Source organism: Hyaena hyaena, unplaced genomic scaffold (genome assembly GCF_003009895.1).
Source record: "Hyaena hyaena isolate Hyena2069 unplaced genomic scaffold, ASM300989v1 scaffold_4, whole genome shotgun sequence".
NCBI lineage: Eukaryota > Metazoa > Chordata > Mammalia > Carnivora > Hyaenidae > Hyaena > Hyaena hyaena.
In genome coordinates this window covers 3,631,829-3,647,909 of record NW_024080636.1, presented here as the reverse complement: position 1 = coordinate 3,647,909, position 16,081 = coordinate 3,631,829, and the positions used below count along the sequence as shown (strand labels likewise).

Here is a 16,081-nt window from a genome sequence, read left to right as displayed (position 1 = left end):
CTGCTTTCTTTCTCTTCAGTGTCAGCCACCTTTAGAAGCCACGGTCAGTTATTAAGTCTGTTCTCTTTAAGGGTGGGGGTGGGGGCACCTCTGGTTACTGACTCAGAAGATATTCCCGGAGGGACTCTCAAGTAACAAACGGAGTGGCAAGCAGGCAAAGCCGTGAAGCCAGAGTTTGCTGTCGCCTTCTGTCCCCGGGACTGTACCCCCGCCCTCTGAGGGGCCCGAGCAGGGGCGCCAGGGCCGGGGCGGGCTGCCAGCGCCTCACCATCCTCCTGGCTGCCTCCCAGGAGCTGCTACCTGCGTGGTTCTCTCTCCCTCTGTGTGGTCACCTCTCAGAAGGCCGTTCTGGTTCCATTTTATCTCATTCCTCCTGCTTTTCTGGTGATGGTCCCTGATTGCCTGTCTTGTCTGATAACTGACGTTCATGAGTTATTTTCAGAGCCAAAAGCCAAACCAAACCAAACAACCAAAAAAAAAAAAAAAAAGAAAAGAAAAGAAAAGAAAAGAAAAGAAAGAAAGAAAGGAAAAAAAAGAAAAGAAAAAAATATTTTTTTTTCAAAGCAAAACCTGGTCTCAGACCGGTGTCTCTATTGCAGCCTGATCCCATCTAGAACCTCCTCTCCCACCTCTCTTCCTGTCTCCACTGTCCTGCAGGGGGGCCCCAGGCCCACCAGCCCCTTCCTGTCTGTCTGCTGGGTCCCCCTCACTGTCTGTGTCTGCAGCGCAGCCGCCCCTGCCCGCCACGGGACCAGCGCAGACAGCTGCCGGCCAGACACACGCCCAGCCTCGTCTGACACACCTTGTCTTTGTCCACCTGACTCATCCTTTCTCAGTTTTTTATCTTTTACGTCTGCTGCATGTGAAGGTCCCTGCCTCGCTCTACTTTCTGATGTAACCTCCCTCACCCCCTCTTTCCCTCCCCTCTCCTTAGAAATCCATACCCCCACCCCCAGACCCAGCTCCTGGGCCACTGCCTCCTGCTGGCCAGGAGCACCTCCCATCTGCCTCTGCTCACCGCTGCTCGGGCGCCCCCACTCGGGAGCGAATGTCCCCGCACACCTCCCCCCCAGCAGAGGACCTCCCAACAGCTAACCTCACACGCCCCTGCACAGGCGACATCTGAGCACGTTGTCCTGCCCAGCAGCCAAAATGCTGCCCGCCCGCCCGCCCCCCACCCCCGCACGCTCCTAGGATGATGACCCATGTCGCAACCCCACGCCAAGCACTTGAGTGTCTCGCTCCAGTCCTCTATAGACAAGCAGGCAACCAGCGCTGCCCAAATCAAGCCCCTGTTTCTTCCTGTCTGTTGGAGAGGGTCCGCTGTGTGTGTGTGTGTGTGTGTGTGTGTGTTCCTCTGTGTGTCTCGTTCTTAACTCTGCATGAGTGTTTGACACACTTCCGTGCCCTCGAGATGGGGCGTCTGCTGTCCAGGCACAGCCATCACCGGACCTTGTGGCCCTGTCCCTTTGTCCTGTGCCTTGTCCTGTGCCTGCCTCCGCCCCCTGAGCCGGGGGTGTCTGCCATCACGTGCGTCCCCCTGAGCGCTGGGGCGCCACCGTCTGCCTCCGCGGCCCTCCGCAGCTGGGTCTGTTCCCTCGGACCTCAGCCACCTCCTCTGCCTGTTCGCAGATGGGCCCTGTGTCCCGTCTGTGCCCCTCGTGTGGCCGTCCCCCATCCTGCACCCCACACCCTGCTGCCTCCTCGCCCTGCCCCGAACACGCCACCTTGGAGGTCCCTGGGATTCGCCCCTGGGCGCGGACGCCGCGCCGGCCCGGCACGCTGTGTTGGCTGTGTGTGCGCCACGCCGAGAGGCTGGCTGTCTTGGGCCGCGGGAAGTGGGCTCTCATTAACCACCGGCTCCGTGTTTGTCCCTTACTTGTGTTTTAGAGAAGGATGAGGCTGCAATTGAGAGCCCTCAGTTCAATGCCACGTCAGTAGCTGATGTGGACAAGCGGGTGAAACGGCGGCTACTCATGGGTAACACTTTTCTTCCACTTCCTTTGTTGTACTTGCACCTTTGTCCGTGTGCGTGCGCGTGCGTGCGTGCTGCTGGGAGGGGCTGGGAGTGCGTGCTGGCGTGCGGGGTGGGCGTGCGTGTGGGGGCCCACCTGCGTGTAGGCACGCATGCCGTGTCTGAGTGGGGGGGCTCCACTTTAGATGTGAACTCGCTTTTTCCTTGTTAAAGTTTTTACCCTTCATCAAACACGTGTATTTCTCTGTGTGTTTGTAGCAAAGAACCCAGAGCCAGTGTCTAGTGGCCTCTGCGGGTAAGGAGACATTTGCTATAAGCCCCTCTGCTGACAGGAAATGCCCCCATTTCCCGCCAGGAACCCCGAGATCAGCAAAGCAATACTGAGACCCAGAAGCAAAGGAGGGCGTTAGCGTAGAGGAAGGATTCAGGCAGCACAGTCCCCCTCGGCCTCCTTGCCAAGGAGAGAACCCACATTCAGGGCAGAAAAAGACCCATCTAGATTCGGGGCTCGGGGATCTCTGGGACTCACTTTATAGCTGGGGAATCTGCTACCCAGAGAGGAGAGGACCGTTCAGGTCAAAGGGAGATTCACTCAGCCCCTTCTGGCGCCAAGGCTCCTGACTCCGTGAACGACCCAGCCTTAGGTGGGCATAAGTGGGCCCATTTTGGACTGGTCCCGCCTCAGGCCCCCACTTAGGGGGCAGGTTGGCTCCAGGCCGGGCCCAGACGCTGGGGAGGCTCACCCAGACACCCCTGGTGCTGCTCAGGGCGGCTTGGGCGGCCTGCCGGAGTGGCTGGCCCTGGGCAGGGGGAGGGGAGAGGAGGAGAAGGTTGACCAGGCTGCTCTTCCTCGGAGCTCAGTCTGCAGAACCGCAGAGCCAGTGTGCCCCTCTTTCACTCACCCCCCCGCCCTCAGCTCTACTGTGCTGTGCTTGCTGGCCCCTGGGTGGCGCCCGGGCCTTGGGAGCACAACTGCGGGGTCGCTTGGGGACTGTCACAACCCTCTTTGTGTCTCACCAGCCTTAGGAGCCCTGGGGCCAGGTGGTACATTTTCCAGGTCCCAGAGGAGGAAACTGAGGCTCATGGGGCGCTCTGGCATGCCCACAGTCACGTACTGCAGTGCACAGCTGAGCTTCACCCGAAGGTCACGGCTGTGTGGGCTGTCCTACGTGTCAGGGTCACAGGACCATGAAAGTGAGAGCCTCAGGGTCCCAGAGAGGTCACCTAGTTTCATGGTCCTCATGTGGATCTCCAAAGAGTCCAGGCATCGAGGGAGAAGGGACACCTAAATGGGGCGACGGAAGGGAGGGGGCCTTTCACACTGCGAACCAGGCTGGAGTCCCACCCTCCCTGGTGGGGCTTTGAGGGGCAGAGGAGACCTGGGCTGTCAAGGCTCTGTGAAGCCTGAAGTCCGTGTCGGGCAGGACAGGTGCAGCCCCGTGTCTCCAACAAGAACACTAGGGTCCAGGGGTCTGGAGGAGCCACTCTGGTCACATGGGCAGGCAGGACTTCTGTCTAGAAGTCCCCTCTCCTCAAGCTTTCTGGACAGAACTGTCTGGGTTGGCCTGGGAAGGGCTGGAAATGGCCACCGGATGGGCTTGAAGGTCCCCGCGAGCAGGCGTGCCCACGACTCTCCAGGAAAGTAGAGCCAGGAAGGTGGCCGGAGCCGGGTGGTGGGAATCAGAGTTGCCGGGGCCCCGCAGCCTCATTTACTGCGAGGTGGGTCCTGCTGCCCACGACCTGAGCCCCAGAGCAGGGTGGGAGCAGGCACTGGGCCCCCAGGTGGCCTGTGCACCTCCCACCAGGAGGGTGACGGCAGGGAAGGGCAGAACTGAACTGGCATCAAGTCGGGGGGTGGCGAGGAAGAGGGAGGGGCTGTGTGTACTTGATTTGTCTACTTAGAGTCCATGGATAATGGCCTGGGGCTGGGCTGGGGAGGTAAGAGGGGTGGAACTGAGAATGTGGGTACCCTCACCTCAGGTTTGGGAGGCAGAGCTGGGGCAGCAGCTTGGGGGACGCCACATCAGACATTGGAAGGGGCCAAGGAAAAGGATGATGATGGGTGTCCCCTCAACTCCCACCTGATTACAGAAGTCCCCTCACCCATCCCCTTAGAGCCCACCGTGCTCCCCAGGCAGAAGAGACCTCTCCCTCCTCTGGTCTCCCTACACACCTGAAGCCTGGGACAAAGCCCCCCGCCCGAGCTAAGTAACCATCCTCGAGGGTTCCGTGAAAGGCACCTCCAAGAGCACTGGTGAGCCCCTCCCTCGAGAGCCCATAGTTCTTAGCACCTGTCTCCACTGAGAGCAGCCCATGGGGGACAGACTTGGGATCCTACTGGACTTCAGGCTCTAACTAGTAGCCCTTGGTGAGGACGGCTGCTCCAGGCTGTATTAACAGAGGCAGGATAATGGAGAATGAGGGAAGTCGCCAGCCCCGTTGTGCCCTGTGCTGGTCAGAGGATGCCTGGGGAAGCCCGTTCAGAGCCCCGCCCTGTGTGGAGACAGCAGCCTAGACCGTGAGGGGAACCTGAGTGAGATAAGCACCACTGGCCGGTGGGAGGGAGCACAGGCAGTTTATCCCACAGACGCCTGTGGCTGGTAGGCCACGTGAGCCCTCTTTTGGGCCCTTGGAGGGGGTGGGGGAGGACAGGGAAGGGGGAGGACCTTGTTCTGTGGCCCAGGAGCAGATGAGGAAGGCAAGAAACTGAGGAGTTTGAGGGCAAGGTCAGATCCTGGGCCACCCAGCTCCAGAGTCTGTGCCCACAACCCCCCCTTGACCCAGATCCTCACGAGAAGACAGAGACTAGTGAGGAGGAATGGGGCTGGAATGCCCCGGAACCTTCTACCACGAGCAGCACCCATTGTAGTCACGGTACAGGGTTCCACCAGAGCAGGACACGCGTGCTGCAGTCCCCAGGTGGCTGAGATGGTCTTCCTGAGATGCCAGTCACCCTCCTGTGTCAACAGGGCTCGTTTTTAGGGGGTTAGGATAAGACTGAGCGCAGGGCGGTGCTCGCTGGCCGCCTGAGGCCCCGTGAGCACATGCCATCCTGGCCCTCTCTGTGGTGGACCACGCTGCCAAGACTGGTCCCGCAGGCTCAAGCTGACACCCCCTTTTCCCTGTCACAGAGAGGGTGGTGGTCCGTAGCAGAGCAGCCTTGGGCCATTCAGGGCTACATAGCCCCTGCCCCACCCGTGGGGTCCCAGCTGCACCCAGCAGTAGCTGTCCGTAATTACCCCCAGTCACCGAGCCCAGGCTAAGAGTAGGGGCAGTTATGTTTACTCTAAAGAGGCTCAAAATACCTAAGAGATTTTCTATTTACATTAAAATCAGTTAAAATATTTGGATTCGAGGGTTGGAGTGATCAGTTTCAAATATCTGGCCAAGTGGTACAAAACCCCTGAACGCCCAGCTGTTTGCCAGGGGCCCCTGGGCCCCCCCGCACAGCAAGACTGACGAGACGCTGCTTTGTGTTCTTATCAACCCAGGTCTTCTGTCTTCTGTCAGTCCCTTCCCCACCGGGGACGTGGGAGGGATGCTGTGTTAGCTTCCTCTTGCTGCGAACAAGGTACCACAATCTTAGTGCCTTAAAACAGCACATCCTCTCCCATAGGTCAGAGATTGGACTCGGGACTCACTGGGCTAAAACCAAGGTGTCAGCAAGGGCTGCATTTTTTTTCTGGAAGCTCTAGATGCTTCTAGAACCACCCACGTGTCTTGATTTGGGGCCACTCCCTCCATCTTCCAAGCCAGCAACATTACATCTCTGTGACCTTGCTTCCATCTCTTTCGCTGATCTCTCTCCTCCACTTTTAAGGAAACTTATGACCACATTGGGCCCACACAGCTAATCCAGGACAAGCTCCCATCTCAAGGGCTTAATTTAATCACATCTGCAGAGTCTCTTTTGCCATGAAGGGTCGTAGGGAATTAAGAACATTTTAGGGAGCTGCTATTGCCGCCTCCCAGCCAGCCCTCTCCGGTTGAGTTTTCCCGCAGCCCTGAGGCAGATGACCCCACTTTACAGATGAAGGCAAGACCCCAGAAAGGGAGTACGCCCCAGGCCACACAATCAGCAAGAACTAGTCTGTGCCAAGGTCGGAGGCCTGTGGACTGCCAAGCCCAGGGCCCTACGTCAGAAGCTGAGGCGAAGAGGCCCTCCTCATGAGCAGCCACTGCCCTCACAGCCAGCCCACTCGGGGGTCCCCCTGAGCCCAGGACAGCGAGGTGCCCCGGGCCCCATTTAGCCTCGAGCCTGAGCTTCTCTGGGCCTGGCACTGTCCCAGCCTTCACTCACCTCTCAGCCACCCTGGGATTGCTAAAGCAATTGCCATTTTACAAAAGAGGAAACTGAGGTCCAAAATGGCACCAACCCTGTGTTCGCGCAGCCGGCACCCTCCCATCTCCCTGCACCTCTCCACCTGTGAGCCAGGCCTCCCTTCTGTTGAATAGGTGATACCAGAACACTTTCATCTGGCTCGGTGCAGGGTGAGGTGAGGAGGGGCGGGGGGGTGCCGAGGCGCACATGCCTGGCGCGCACACGGCAGCAGCCGAGAGTGCCTGGAAGGGGGCTAGGAGCTGGAGACCCAGAAGGTGGGGGAGGAGCAGGGAAATCGGGGTGGGGGGGAGCCGTGGCTGACAGTTGGCAGGTGCAGACAGAGCCCCGTGCTTCCGCAGCCTCATCTAATTGTCTGGCCCCCCTGGGAGGTCTGGCTGATGTCACTTCTCTGCACACACACTCACACTCCTCCTCCCCGGCCCCTCCGCCCACCCAGGGACCACCCACCTGCCACCTCTTTCCCACAGCCCCCACCTCCAGCTCCGAGGCCACCTCCCCCACCCCCGGTTCCAGGCCCACCTGACATCAGTCACCTCCTGGAAGCCACTGTGCGCCTGTCCCTCAGGCCCGCGCCTGCAGCTTCCTGCCTCGGTGGGCCCAGCCACCCACCATGCTGTACCCAGGTGCCATCTTAGTTCTACCTGACAGAGGCTTGTCTAGACCTACCTGGACCTTCCTTGCCACCCCCATCTCCACTCTTTGCCCCTCCTCCACCTGCACCCTATTGTGCAATAAGCCTGGGACTCCCTGGCTTGTGGCAGAGGCCAAGACTATGCCAGCTCCAATGGCCCCCGGGGGGCACCGCCCAGGGCCTTGCCCAGAGCAGGAGCACCGGGAAGGCTGGTTGGCCGAGAGCATGAACAAAGGCTTCCTGGAGGAGGTGCCTGGGGTTGAGTGGGGCCTCACTGCTGGCTGTTCACACAGGCAGGCGTCCAGTCGGGAGAGAAAGGGCAGACAGGGATCCTGAATCCTGGGCACACTTGGCAGTGGGAAGAGGACCTTCCAGATGTGAGGCAAGGGAGGTGATGACACAGGGCAGTTTCCTGGGCCAGGTGCTCGGCAGAAGACCCACCAGAGGGAAAGGCTGGGCAAACCGTGGGGCCAGGGCCGGCACCTTCCCCACCAAGCTGCAGCCTCCCTGTCCCCGGGGCCAAGCTCTGGGCTGGGCTCCGGTGCAGGAAAAACCGGGGTGGTCGGATTTCACCCCTGTCCATGAGCTAGTGCCAGGTATACTGGTCTCTAGTCAACTGGGGGCCCTGGCTTTGGTCCTGAGCTCCTGCCCTCAATTTAGCCACACACGCGCGTACGCACCCTAAGGGCTGCTGGAGGGAGGTGGGTCATGGTGCCTTGGCTAAGTAGTCAAGAGAAGGAGTGTGGGATGGAGCAGGGTGCCGGGCAGGGCTTGTTACGCCAGAGGGGGCGGGGAATGGGCTGATCCAGAAGGGAGGCTAAGGCTTAGAGGGGTGTGACTCACCCTCCAGCCTCCCAGTGAGTCAGGCAGAACCAGGGCCCCTCGCGCCCGGGCCCTGTACTTCCAAGGACCGAGCCTGCTGGAGGGAGCAGGCCGGCCCCCACCCTGCAGAGGCCCAGGGCACTCGCCCTTAAGTCCCTGGGCTGCCTTCCCCCTCACGGGGCCCATGTGAATCTGGATCTGGATCTGGATCTGGTGCTAGCCCATCTGTGTGCCCATCTCCTAAAGCATAAGAACCGTGCGAGACAACCCTTCTGTGGGCACGGCTAACACAAACGCCACTTTCTCAGCCCCCAGGATGAGGGTAGGGGTGAAGGCGGTGTACGGGGAACCAGGTACTTGCTCCCTCCCAGCTACAGGTATGGGTGCAGGTCGGGTCGGTGCGGACAGGCCCTGGCCCAGGATCTCGGGACAAGTTCTATGAGGGAAGACTGAAGATTGGGGGTGGGGGGGAGGCACTGCCGTATGAGTGGTGGGTCAGAGAGAACCTGGCAGGAAACGTGGGCTGAGGCCCAGTCGTTGGCTTCCAGAACCTGCAGCAGACGGGGGTTTGCAGGCACAGCGTGCCGTAGAGAATCCTGAAGCATGAAGCCGGCCCTCGGGTGTGGACATGGCCCCGGGCCAGAGCGAGTTGGCTCGGCTGGAGGTCAGAGGGCGGGGTCTGCCGGGTGGGGAGCTCAGGATGGTGTTACAAAGAGAGTGACCTGGTGAGGCGGCTGGGCAGGGTGACCCCTGAGGACTGAGGGAGACCGTCGTCCCCCGCTGGCAGAGGTGGCCCGGCTCAGGGAGCTGAGGGTTTAAGCCAGGGTCCCATGGCTTCTCAGAGACAGCTGCTTGTGGCTTCCCCGGGGGAATCCACGCTTGGACCAAAGGGCTGGGTGTGGGGTGAGAGGCAGCGAAGTGGGCACCAGAGCGCCCAGCCTGGCCCGCTGCTCCCCCCGGGTGGCCTCAGTAACCCCTTCCCCTCTCCAGAGTCCCGGCTCTCCAGCCTCTGGGGCTGGGGCTGGGGCTGGGGCCGCCTGGAACAGTGATGCCTGAGAAGGGCCTCCTCTGTCAGACTGGCCTGCATCAGGGGCCATTCCGAGTGGCTCGCCCACCCCCCAAGCTTCCTGGTCAGTGGCAGGCCCTCGCCCCTGCCCTGCACTGGCACAGAAAGTTCCCACCTAGACAGCTTTCCCACTCGGGCATCGGTGAGTGGAGGGGAGCTCCTACTCCCCACTCCACGCTCCGCTCCATCCCACTGGCAGCTGGGCGCGCTTGACCCCCACACACTCCTGGGCCTCACCGCCCCCTGCCCACAGCCCCTCACGGTCCTGCCTTAACCCTTCACTAGTTTTCTTGGCCCCCCAGGATTTGGTCCAGGAGGGTCCCAAAGGCCTGTGGGATGTGAGCTCAATGCCCCCACCACCTACTGGCCCACTTCCCCATGTTCCGGCCTGTGGACGTGGCTCTCTGCCCTGGCACACTCAGGAGGGCCCTGCAGGGCACCACTGCCAGCGGTAGCCGCAAATGGAAGGCAACCCGGAGAACGCGGGGCTTCTTTATGTCACCCGTACAATCTGGTCCAGCTGCGCTCTCCAGAGGAGCCCCGGTGGGGAGGAAGGCGTGAACCTGCCCAGGGGCCCCAGTCACCCACCCCCCACCACTGCCCTCCCACCCCAGCCACCGGGGCAGACGATGGTCCACCCTTCCTTGCTGCTTGCGCCACTCCTCACCCACCCTTGCCGCCCTCGGGACTTCCCTGGCTGGCACCAACCAAGGGCAGGCCCCGTGGTGGCCGCTGACTGAGGGGCAGCCAGAGCCCAGGGCTTCCTACGTATCTCCAGGTCTGTCCCCAGGAGCCTGGGGGAGGACGGAGCTTCACGGTGCTCAGCCGGGCTGTGCCTTTGCCTGAGGAACTAGGCGTTCTTGAGCAGTTTTGCTGACAGCGATTCTTTCCCCTGTCGTCCTGGCCCAGGCCCCGGGGCCAGACCTGGGCTCCCTCCCGGCCTTCCCGGTGACTAGCGTCTTCTCCAGGCTGGGGTCACCTCACATCTCTGAGCCTTAGTTTTTTCTCTCTTGCAAAGAGGGCGTGTCGTCTCTTCTCTGAAGCAGCTTGGACGAGATGCTTTATGCAGAGGCCCTGGCCTGCGGGTGGCACATGGTGCTGTGTCCCATTGTTTCCCACTTTCTCCGCCCCAGGCCATTGGCACTTTTACTAGGGCCCTCGGAGCGCAGGCCCCAGGCCATGAGGCGAGAAGGCTCCATCCTGCCTGAGCTTGGTGAGGTCAGAGGCGGTGATGCCATAAGAAAGGGGACCTGGAGAACCAGCGGCGTGAACAGGCGCCTTTTGGGGGCCAGCCAGGCACCTGCGGTCCGGACCCCTCCGGGAGGCCTGCCCGGCTCACAGGCCCGAGCTGCGGAGAGGGAGGGCGGGCTCCGTGTGCCGGCTGCACCGGCCCCAGGAAGTCACGGGTCGGAGGGGGAGTCGGGGGTGCGCTGGGGTTGAAAACCCCACCTGGGAGCACAGACGTTGGTGCCCAAGGGCTGGGGCGCCGCCTCCCTCAGCCCGGGGCTGGCCCCTGACCGGTCCGTCCCCGGGTCCCGGCAGCAGTGGGGAATCTGGAACGAGGCTTCGCTCTGTTGAGCAGCCTCTGGGCTGAGACTTTGCGTACCTAGACACGAAAACGTTCCCAGCAAGTTGCCAGGGTGCCCCTCGTGTTACAGTGCGGTGGAGGCTCAGGAGCAAGCAGCTGAGCAGCATCCTACTGTCACACTCCCTCCGGGGACAGGCGGGTAGGTGACACATGGCGCTTGCAGAGCCTTAGCGGTTGGTGGCAGGTGTTCCTGAAGAAGGGTCTGACACCCAAACATCCACAGCCGCATGTAGCTAGAAGGGAGGCACAGCGCCGAGGAAGGGTCACCAGCCGGGCCTTCGTGAGCCCTCTCTAGAATGGGCACGATGATCCCACCCCCTTCCCCCTGCAGATTGTCTCCAACAAGAGGGTGCATGTGAGCCCCCCTTGGTCTGCCCTTAGCACCCCTCCCCTCAGGAGCTGGGTAAAGGCGGGAGTCAGGCCAGGACGCAGGCTCTGCTCGTGCCACTGGCATTAATGTACAAGGTCAGTTGGGGAAGCTTCCCCAAGGTCTGCTCATCTCACTCTTGGCCGGCCTCTTCCCCGCCCCCGTTGCCACAGGGGGCCAGGCACCACCCCTCAGGTCCGGAAGGGTCCTGTCCCCCGAGCACCAGTGTGGAAACCCCACCCCCACCCACCAGGCAGGCCCGTGCGAGGGTGTGGCCCTGAGATCATGAACCTGCCGTGTCTCCGGAGAACCGTCCCACGGACACTCACAGCAAACGCCCTGAGCAGGGACGGGGCCCAGGCCGGGGAAGCCGCCTCTGCCGTCGGCCTGAGGCCTGACTCTTCTCGCCTGCCCAAGGGACTTCGTGAAGGAGGCCAAGCTCACTGTGCCAGCATAGTAAGGGACATCGGCCTGTTGACAGTGCCCGTGACGGACCACGGGGCCGCCTGGAGGTCAGTGGGGCCCGCGCGAGAGACAGGCAGTGAAGGAGAGCCGGGCCAGCATTTAAGAGTTCTCCTGTCCCTGAGTGAGTGGAGCCATGGAAGGCTCAGGAACCAGCTGAGGGAAGAATGATCAAAGGTCAGACAGTCCATAGCTGGTCTGGGAGAGCCAGGGGCTATAGCGCCCCTCTCCCCAGCTGGCTTCAGTTGACCTTTGTGGCAGAAGGGCAGATGGACCAGCCCTGGCTGAGGCCTAGACAGGTGCTCCCGCCACCAGGGTAAGAGCGTGGAAGGGACAGATGTCTCAGGGTAAGGGCCTGGAAGAGACAGATGTCTGGGCGGACAGGGTCTCTGTGGGTCACTGGGCTCACACCTCAGCCTCCAGGTCAGAGCATCTGGGGCGGGGCCTGATGCCTGCACTGTGGACAAGCCCTTGATGCCAGGCCCACCACAGGGGAGAGACCAGGGCCCAGAGAGGGGGGTCATCCTTGGCCTAAAGTCCCACAGCGCCTGGGGAACTGCGTGCGGCATTCGGGCCTCTGGACTCACGTCTGGTTCTCATCAGGGCACACCACCTCGGCCCCACCCTGTGCAGCACCCGGTGCTGTTTGATGATGCCCTCCGTGGCTTGAGCCCACTCACCCTGTGCTCAGCCCACGGGAGCATCCACCTGGCCCAGCGCCTGTGGCTCTGGCCGCTACTGGTAGGTGCGGGTCCTCTGTGCTGTGGGGGCCATCGCAGGCACCCTCCCCCTGCCAGGCCCAGCGTGGGGCGGGGGCTGGGTCGCTTTGCTCCGTCTCATTCCTCTGGAGACTTGCATCTGGTCATTCAGCCAAAATCGGTCCCGTGCAGGGGTCGGGGTCACCCTGACACAGCTCTGCCTGGGGAGGGAGTGGTTTCTGGGGGGAATCACCCCCCAAACAGAAGCCCGGGGCCTGGGAGAGCCAGCAGGGCTCAGGAGAGCTTGGAGGGGCCTCCCGAGTCACGAGGGGCCCATGAGCCTGGGCCAGGGGACACGTCATCCGTGGAGCCCGGGCTCAGGCAGGATGGGGTGGGGGGCGGAGGTGGGCCCGGGCACCTGTGAGAAGGACAGGGGTCTGTCTCCCCTGATAAACTGCTAACCCCTGAGGCCTGCGTTACCGTCAGACTCCTCTCCAGCCCCTCTCCCCCAGCCACCCTGTGCCAAGGTTAGAGCAGTGGACCCACCGGGGTCCGAGGTCTCCCCATGAGGCCGAGGTCTCCCCAGGAGCAGGGACTGTCCGAGGCACACCTGCCCCATGCGGAGCTCAGAAGATAATTGTCGGGTGACCCAGCAGCTCAGACTGGGCGCTCAGACTCCTCAGGGACAGGGCAGAAGAAACGGCACCGAGAGTGAGTGTGTGGTCCCAGCTGTGACAGTTCGCAAGGCACCGTGACATCCACATTTGTCCGGGCCCAGCCCAAGCACCGTGGTAAATACCATCACCTCCACGTAGCGTGTCAGGAAGCGCTGGCTCCAAGAGGGAAGGGGCCTGCCCCAGGTCACAGGGATCCCCGTTTTCTGACTCCACAGCTCACGTTTTAGCCTCTGCACTGGGACTGGGGCTGTCCCTCACAGGCCTCGCCGGGCCTCCCCCCAGACCTAGGGCCAGGCAAGCAGGCAGCTCCAGCCTGAAGAGCGGGCCGCCGTCCGAGCCCAGGGCTGGCCTCCCAGGCTCACAGCTGCTCTGCCTGCGTGCGCCCAGTGCCCCCTGGCGGAGCCTGGCCCAGAGCAGGAGTACCCCAGGGAAAAGACCAAAAACGAGCCGGTAACACACCTAGGGCTTTCCCCCTCCTACTAAAAAGGGGTGTGCTCTCAGGCCCCTTCCCACTTTAGCCCCCCTCTCCCGGGCACCGTGCCGGCTGCCCCGTGGATCCCCCTTGAAGCCTGGCTCTCTGGCCTGGTCTGGCCCAGTCTTCAGCCTGGAGTCCCACGGTCCTGGGTTCAAATACTGGCTCCTCTAAAGAGCTGAGCAAGCTGAGACGCGGGGCAGGCTTCCGGGGCGTGGGGCCCGGGCGCTGGCCCCAGGCCCCGCTCTGTTGAGTTGAGTGCTCTGTTGTCTGTCTTGAAATGTTTAATTTTTTAACCAAGGCCCTTCATTTTTATTTTGTGCTGAGTCTCATAATATGTGGTTCCCTCTGCCTGGACAAGCTATTTAAGTTCCCGGAGCCTCAGTTTCTCTGCCTGCAAAAGAAGCCAGTTTCTGGGGCCGCTGTGAGGCCAGTGGACTTTAGTGAAAAGATCATCTGTTGGCTGCAGGGGGCTGTGCCCTGGGGGGTTCTCTCTGCAGGGGGAGAGGGGAGGCCTTTGGAAAGACCCAGTAGCCCAGAGGGCTCACGGGGTCCAAAAGGAAAGTTCAGATCCTGGGTTCAGCACTCAGGTTTGGGTGCCCCCCACCCCACCCCTCACAGCCCTGAAAGCCTGGCACCTAGACTCCGGCCTCCCTCGGCTGGTGCGTGCCTCTGGATGGGCTGTGGCCTCACCGGGCCGCCTGCAGGGCCACCCGCGCCCCCCCTCCCCCCCCCAGGGCCAGAGACATGATGGCTGCAGTCCTCCACTTACATTTGCTAATTGCATTTCGAGTGAAGCTGCAGTCATAGAAGAAGACAGGCTGTCTGGTTTCTGCACCCGAGATCTTGGTGGCCACTGGGTGGCCTCTAATGGGGAAACAGAGGCCTTTTTGAGGCACGTGGAGATGGAGGTCCAGGGGGAGTGATCCAGGCTGATCACCATCCGGGGCAGCGAGCCCCCTCAGCAGCCCCCAGTAGCCTGGAAACTTCCCGGGGTGGGGGCAGCGCTCTCAGTGCCCCCAGGCTGGCCTGGCCTGTACTTGTAGACTTCGGCCCCTGACCCCCACTTTACTTTTTTAATTTTCATGTTTTATTTATTTTTGAGAGAGAGAGACCAAGCACAATCAGGGGATGGGCAGAGAGAGAAGGAGACATAGAATTAGAAGCAGGCTCCAGGCTCTGAGCTGTCAACACAGAGCTCGACATGGGGCTCAAACTCGTGAACTGCGAGATCATGACCTGAGCCGAAGTCGGTGCTTAACCGACTGAGCCCCCCAGGCATCCCACCCAACCTCCACTTAAGCCCAAAGGACTGGATAGACCCCGTCAGCCCCCTTTCTGTGTGTATTGCCCTGTGCCGTGTACATCTAACCTCAGAACGATATGGCCAAGGTGGGCATGGCAAAAGCCACCAACCCTGTGCTGCAGAGGGGACACCGGGGGCCTGGCAGATCCAGTGGCCACAGCAGCATTGAGGACAGGCTGGTTGCCGGTTACTCACTCCATTGCCCCCTCCCCCACTCAGCACAGGGCCTGGCCTCCGTCGATGTTGGCTCTTAGCATTGCTGCATGAGCCTGGAGGCATCAGCTTCCCAGAGCGAGGCAGTGGTCTGGAGGAGAGGCCGTAATTGTCACAAAGGAGGACACTGGTGGCCTGGCCCAGCATGGCGGCAGTAAGGGCAGGGGCTGGAATCAGATGTTAAAGAAGTTGCAAAACCAGGCCTGGGGCCCCAGACTAGGGGACGGATGAATGGGGGAAGGATGTGTAGACAGAGAACCCTGGAAAAGGGCAGTGTGGAAAGTATAGGACCTGCTTGGCTCTGTGGGGGAGCTGGGGCTGGGGCTGGAGGTTTCAGGCCGTCAGGTGGGTGGGAGTCAGACCCACCAGGGCCACCAGCAGTGCCACTTGCCAGGCGCACAGCCCTGGGCAGACTCCTCTCCAGGGCGCGGAGGGTAAGGAGCGCCTCACAGAACTGCTAAGAGCCTGGGGGACATAAGGCTTGGAAGGCTGAGTTGGGTCCGGGGCAGGTGACCCACAATAACCAGGCGCTGTGGGATGAGGTGGTCTGTACCCAGAACAGCCCCTAACGGCCTTCCATGGGGGCCCAGCGCCCCCTGCTCAGGCCCTAAAGTTTAGACACCATACATCATCTCGGTAACATAAGCGATTAAAAGTGTACACAGAGCAGGGGAGAGGCTAGAGAGTGGGTGACTCTCCATGCTGACCCCCTCCCAGCCTCTGCCTGCCCAGCGGGTCCCGAGGCCCCAGCGCCCCGGAAAGCCAAGATTCTGAGCCCCATCGGGGCCCCCGGAGATGGGGAGGGCTGACAGGAGCCTGTTTGGTCAGGTCCATTTCTCAGGGACCCAGCCCCCAGTACCCACGCACACACCCCACCTCCACCACCTCGGGAGGCCCGGTGGCCATCACGGTCACCGAGCCAGGTCCCGGCTGTGCCCCCGCCCCAGCTCTCCAAGGTCTGAGCCTTAATTACCGGCACCTTGGAGAGCAGACTCGTCCTCAGGCCCCTCTCCAGAGAGGGCTTTCCCACATGAAAGGCTGCCAGGGCACCTGAGGCCTGCGCTGGCTCTTTGATTTGGGGCTGGGAGAGTTAGAGTTCTCCGGTTAGAACCCCAGGAGGGGAAACTGACATTTCTTAAGCCACCGCTCCCTGCCGGGACCCAGACCAGACCAGTGGCTGTTAAGTGGGAAGTTCGTATGATCTTCACCTTGGCTGGGAGGGAAGGCCTACCATCCTCACCCGCGAGGTGTGGGTGCCGAGGAGTACCCAACTCCGTCACTCAGTGAGTGACACCCTGGCCTGCCCGCCTCCACTGCCCTAGTTGACAGTGAGGTTAAGAGCAGGCCATGTGCCGGCCAGAGTGTGGCCTTCTTCCTGTGCCTGGGGCTTGGGAGGCTCGGCGTGAAGGTGTTCTTTGAGCTGGGCCTTGGGACCTGAGCAAGCCGAAGGCCTCCAAGCCAC

General features: G+C 61.6%; 1 protein-coding gene across 1 annotated transcript in view; it reads left to right on the top strand.

The window, feature by feature from the left end:
* SCUBE1 (signal peptide, CUB domain and EGF like domain containing 1) overlaps positions 1 to 16,081 on the top strand; it is a 130,075-nt gene that overhangs the window by 78,551 nt on the left and 35,443 nt on the right. The window contains exon 7 of the mRNA XM_039234658.1: positions 1,891 to 1,980. Within this exon, the coding sequence (XP_039090589.1) occupies positions 1,891 to 1,980 (90 nt within the window). The remainder of the gene's footprint in view (positions 1 to 1,890; positions 1,981 to 16,081) is intronic.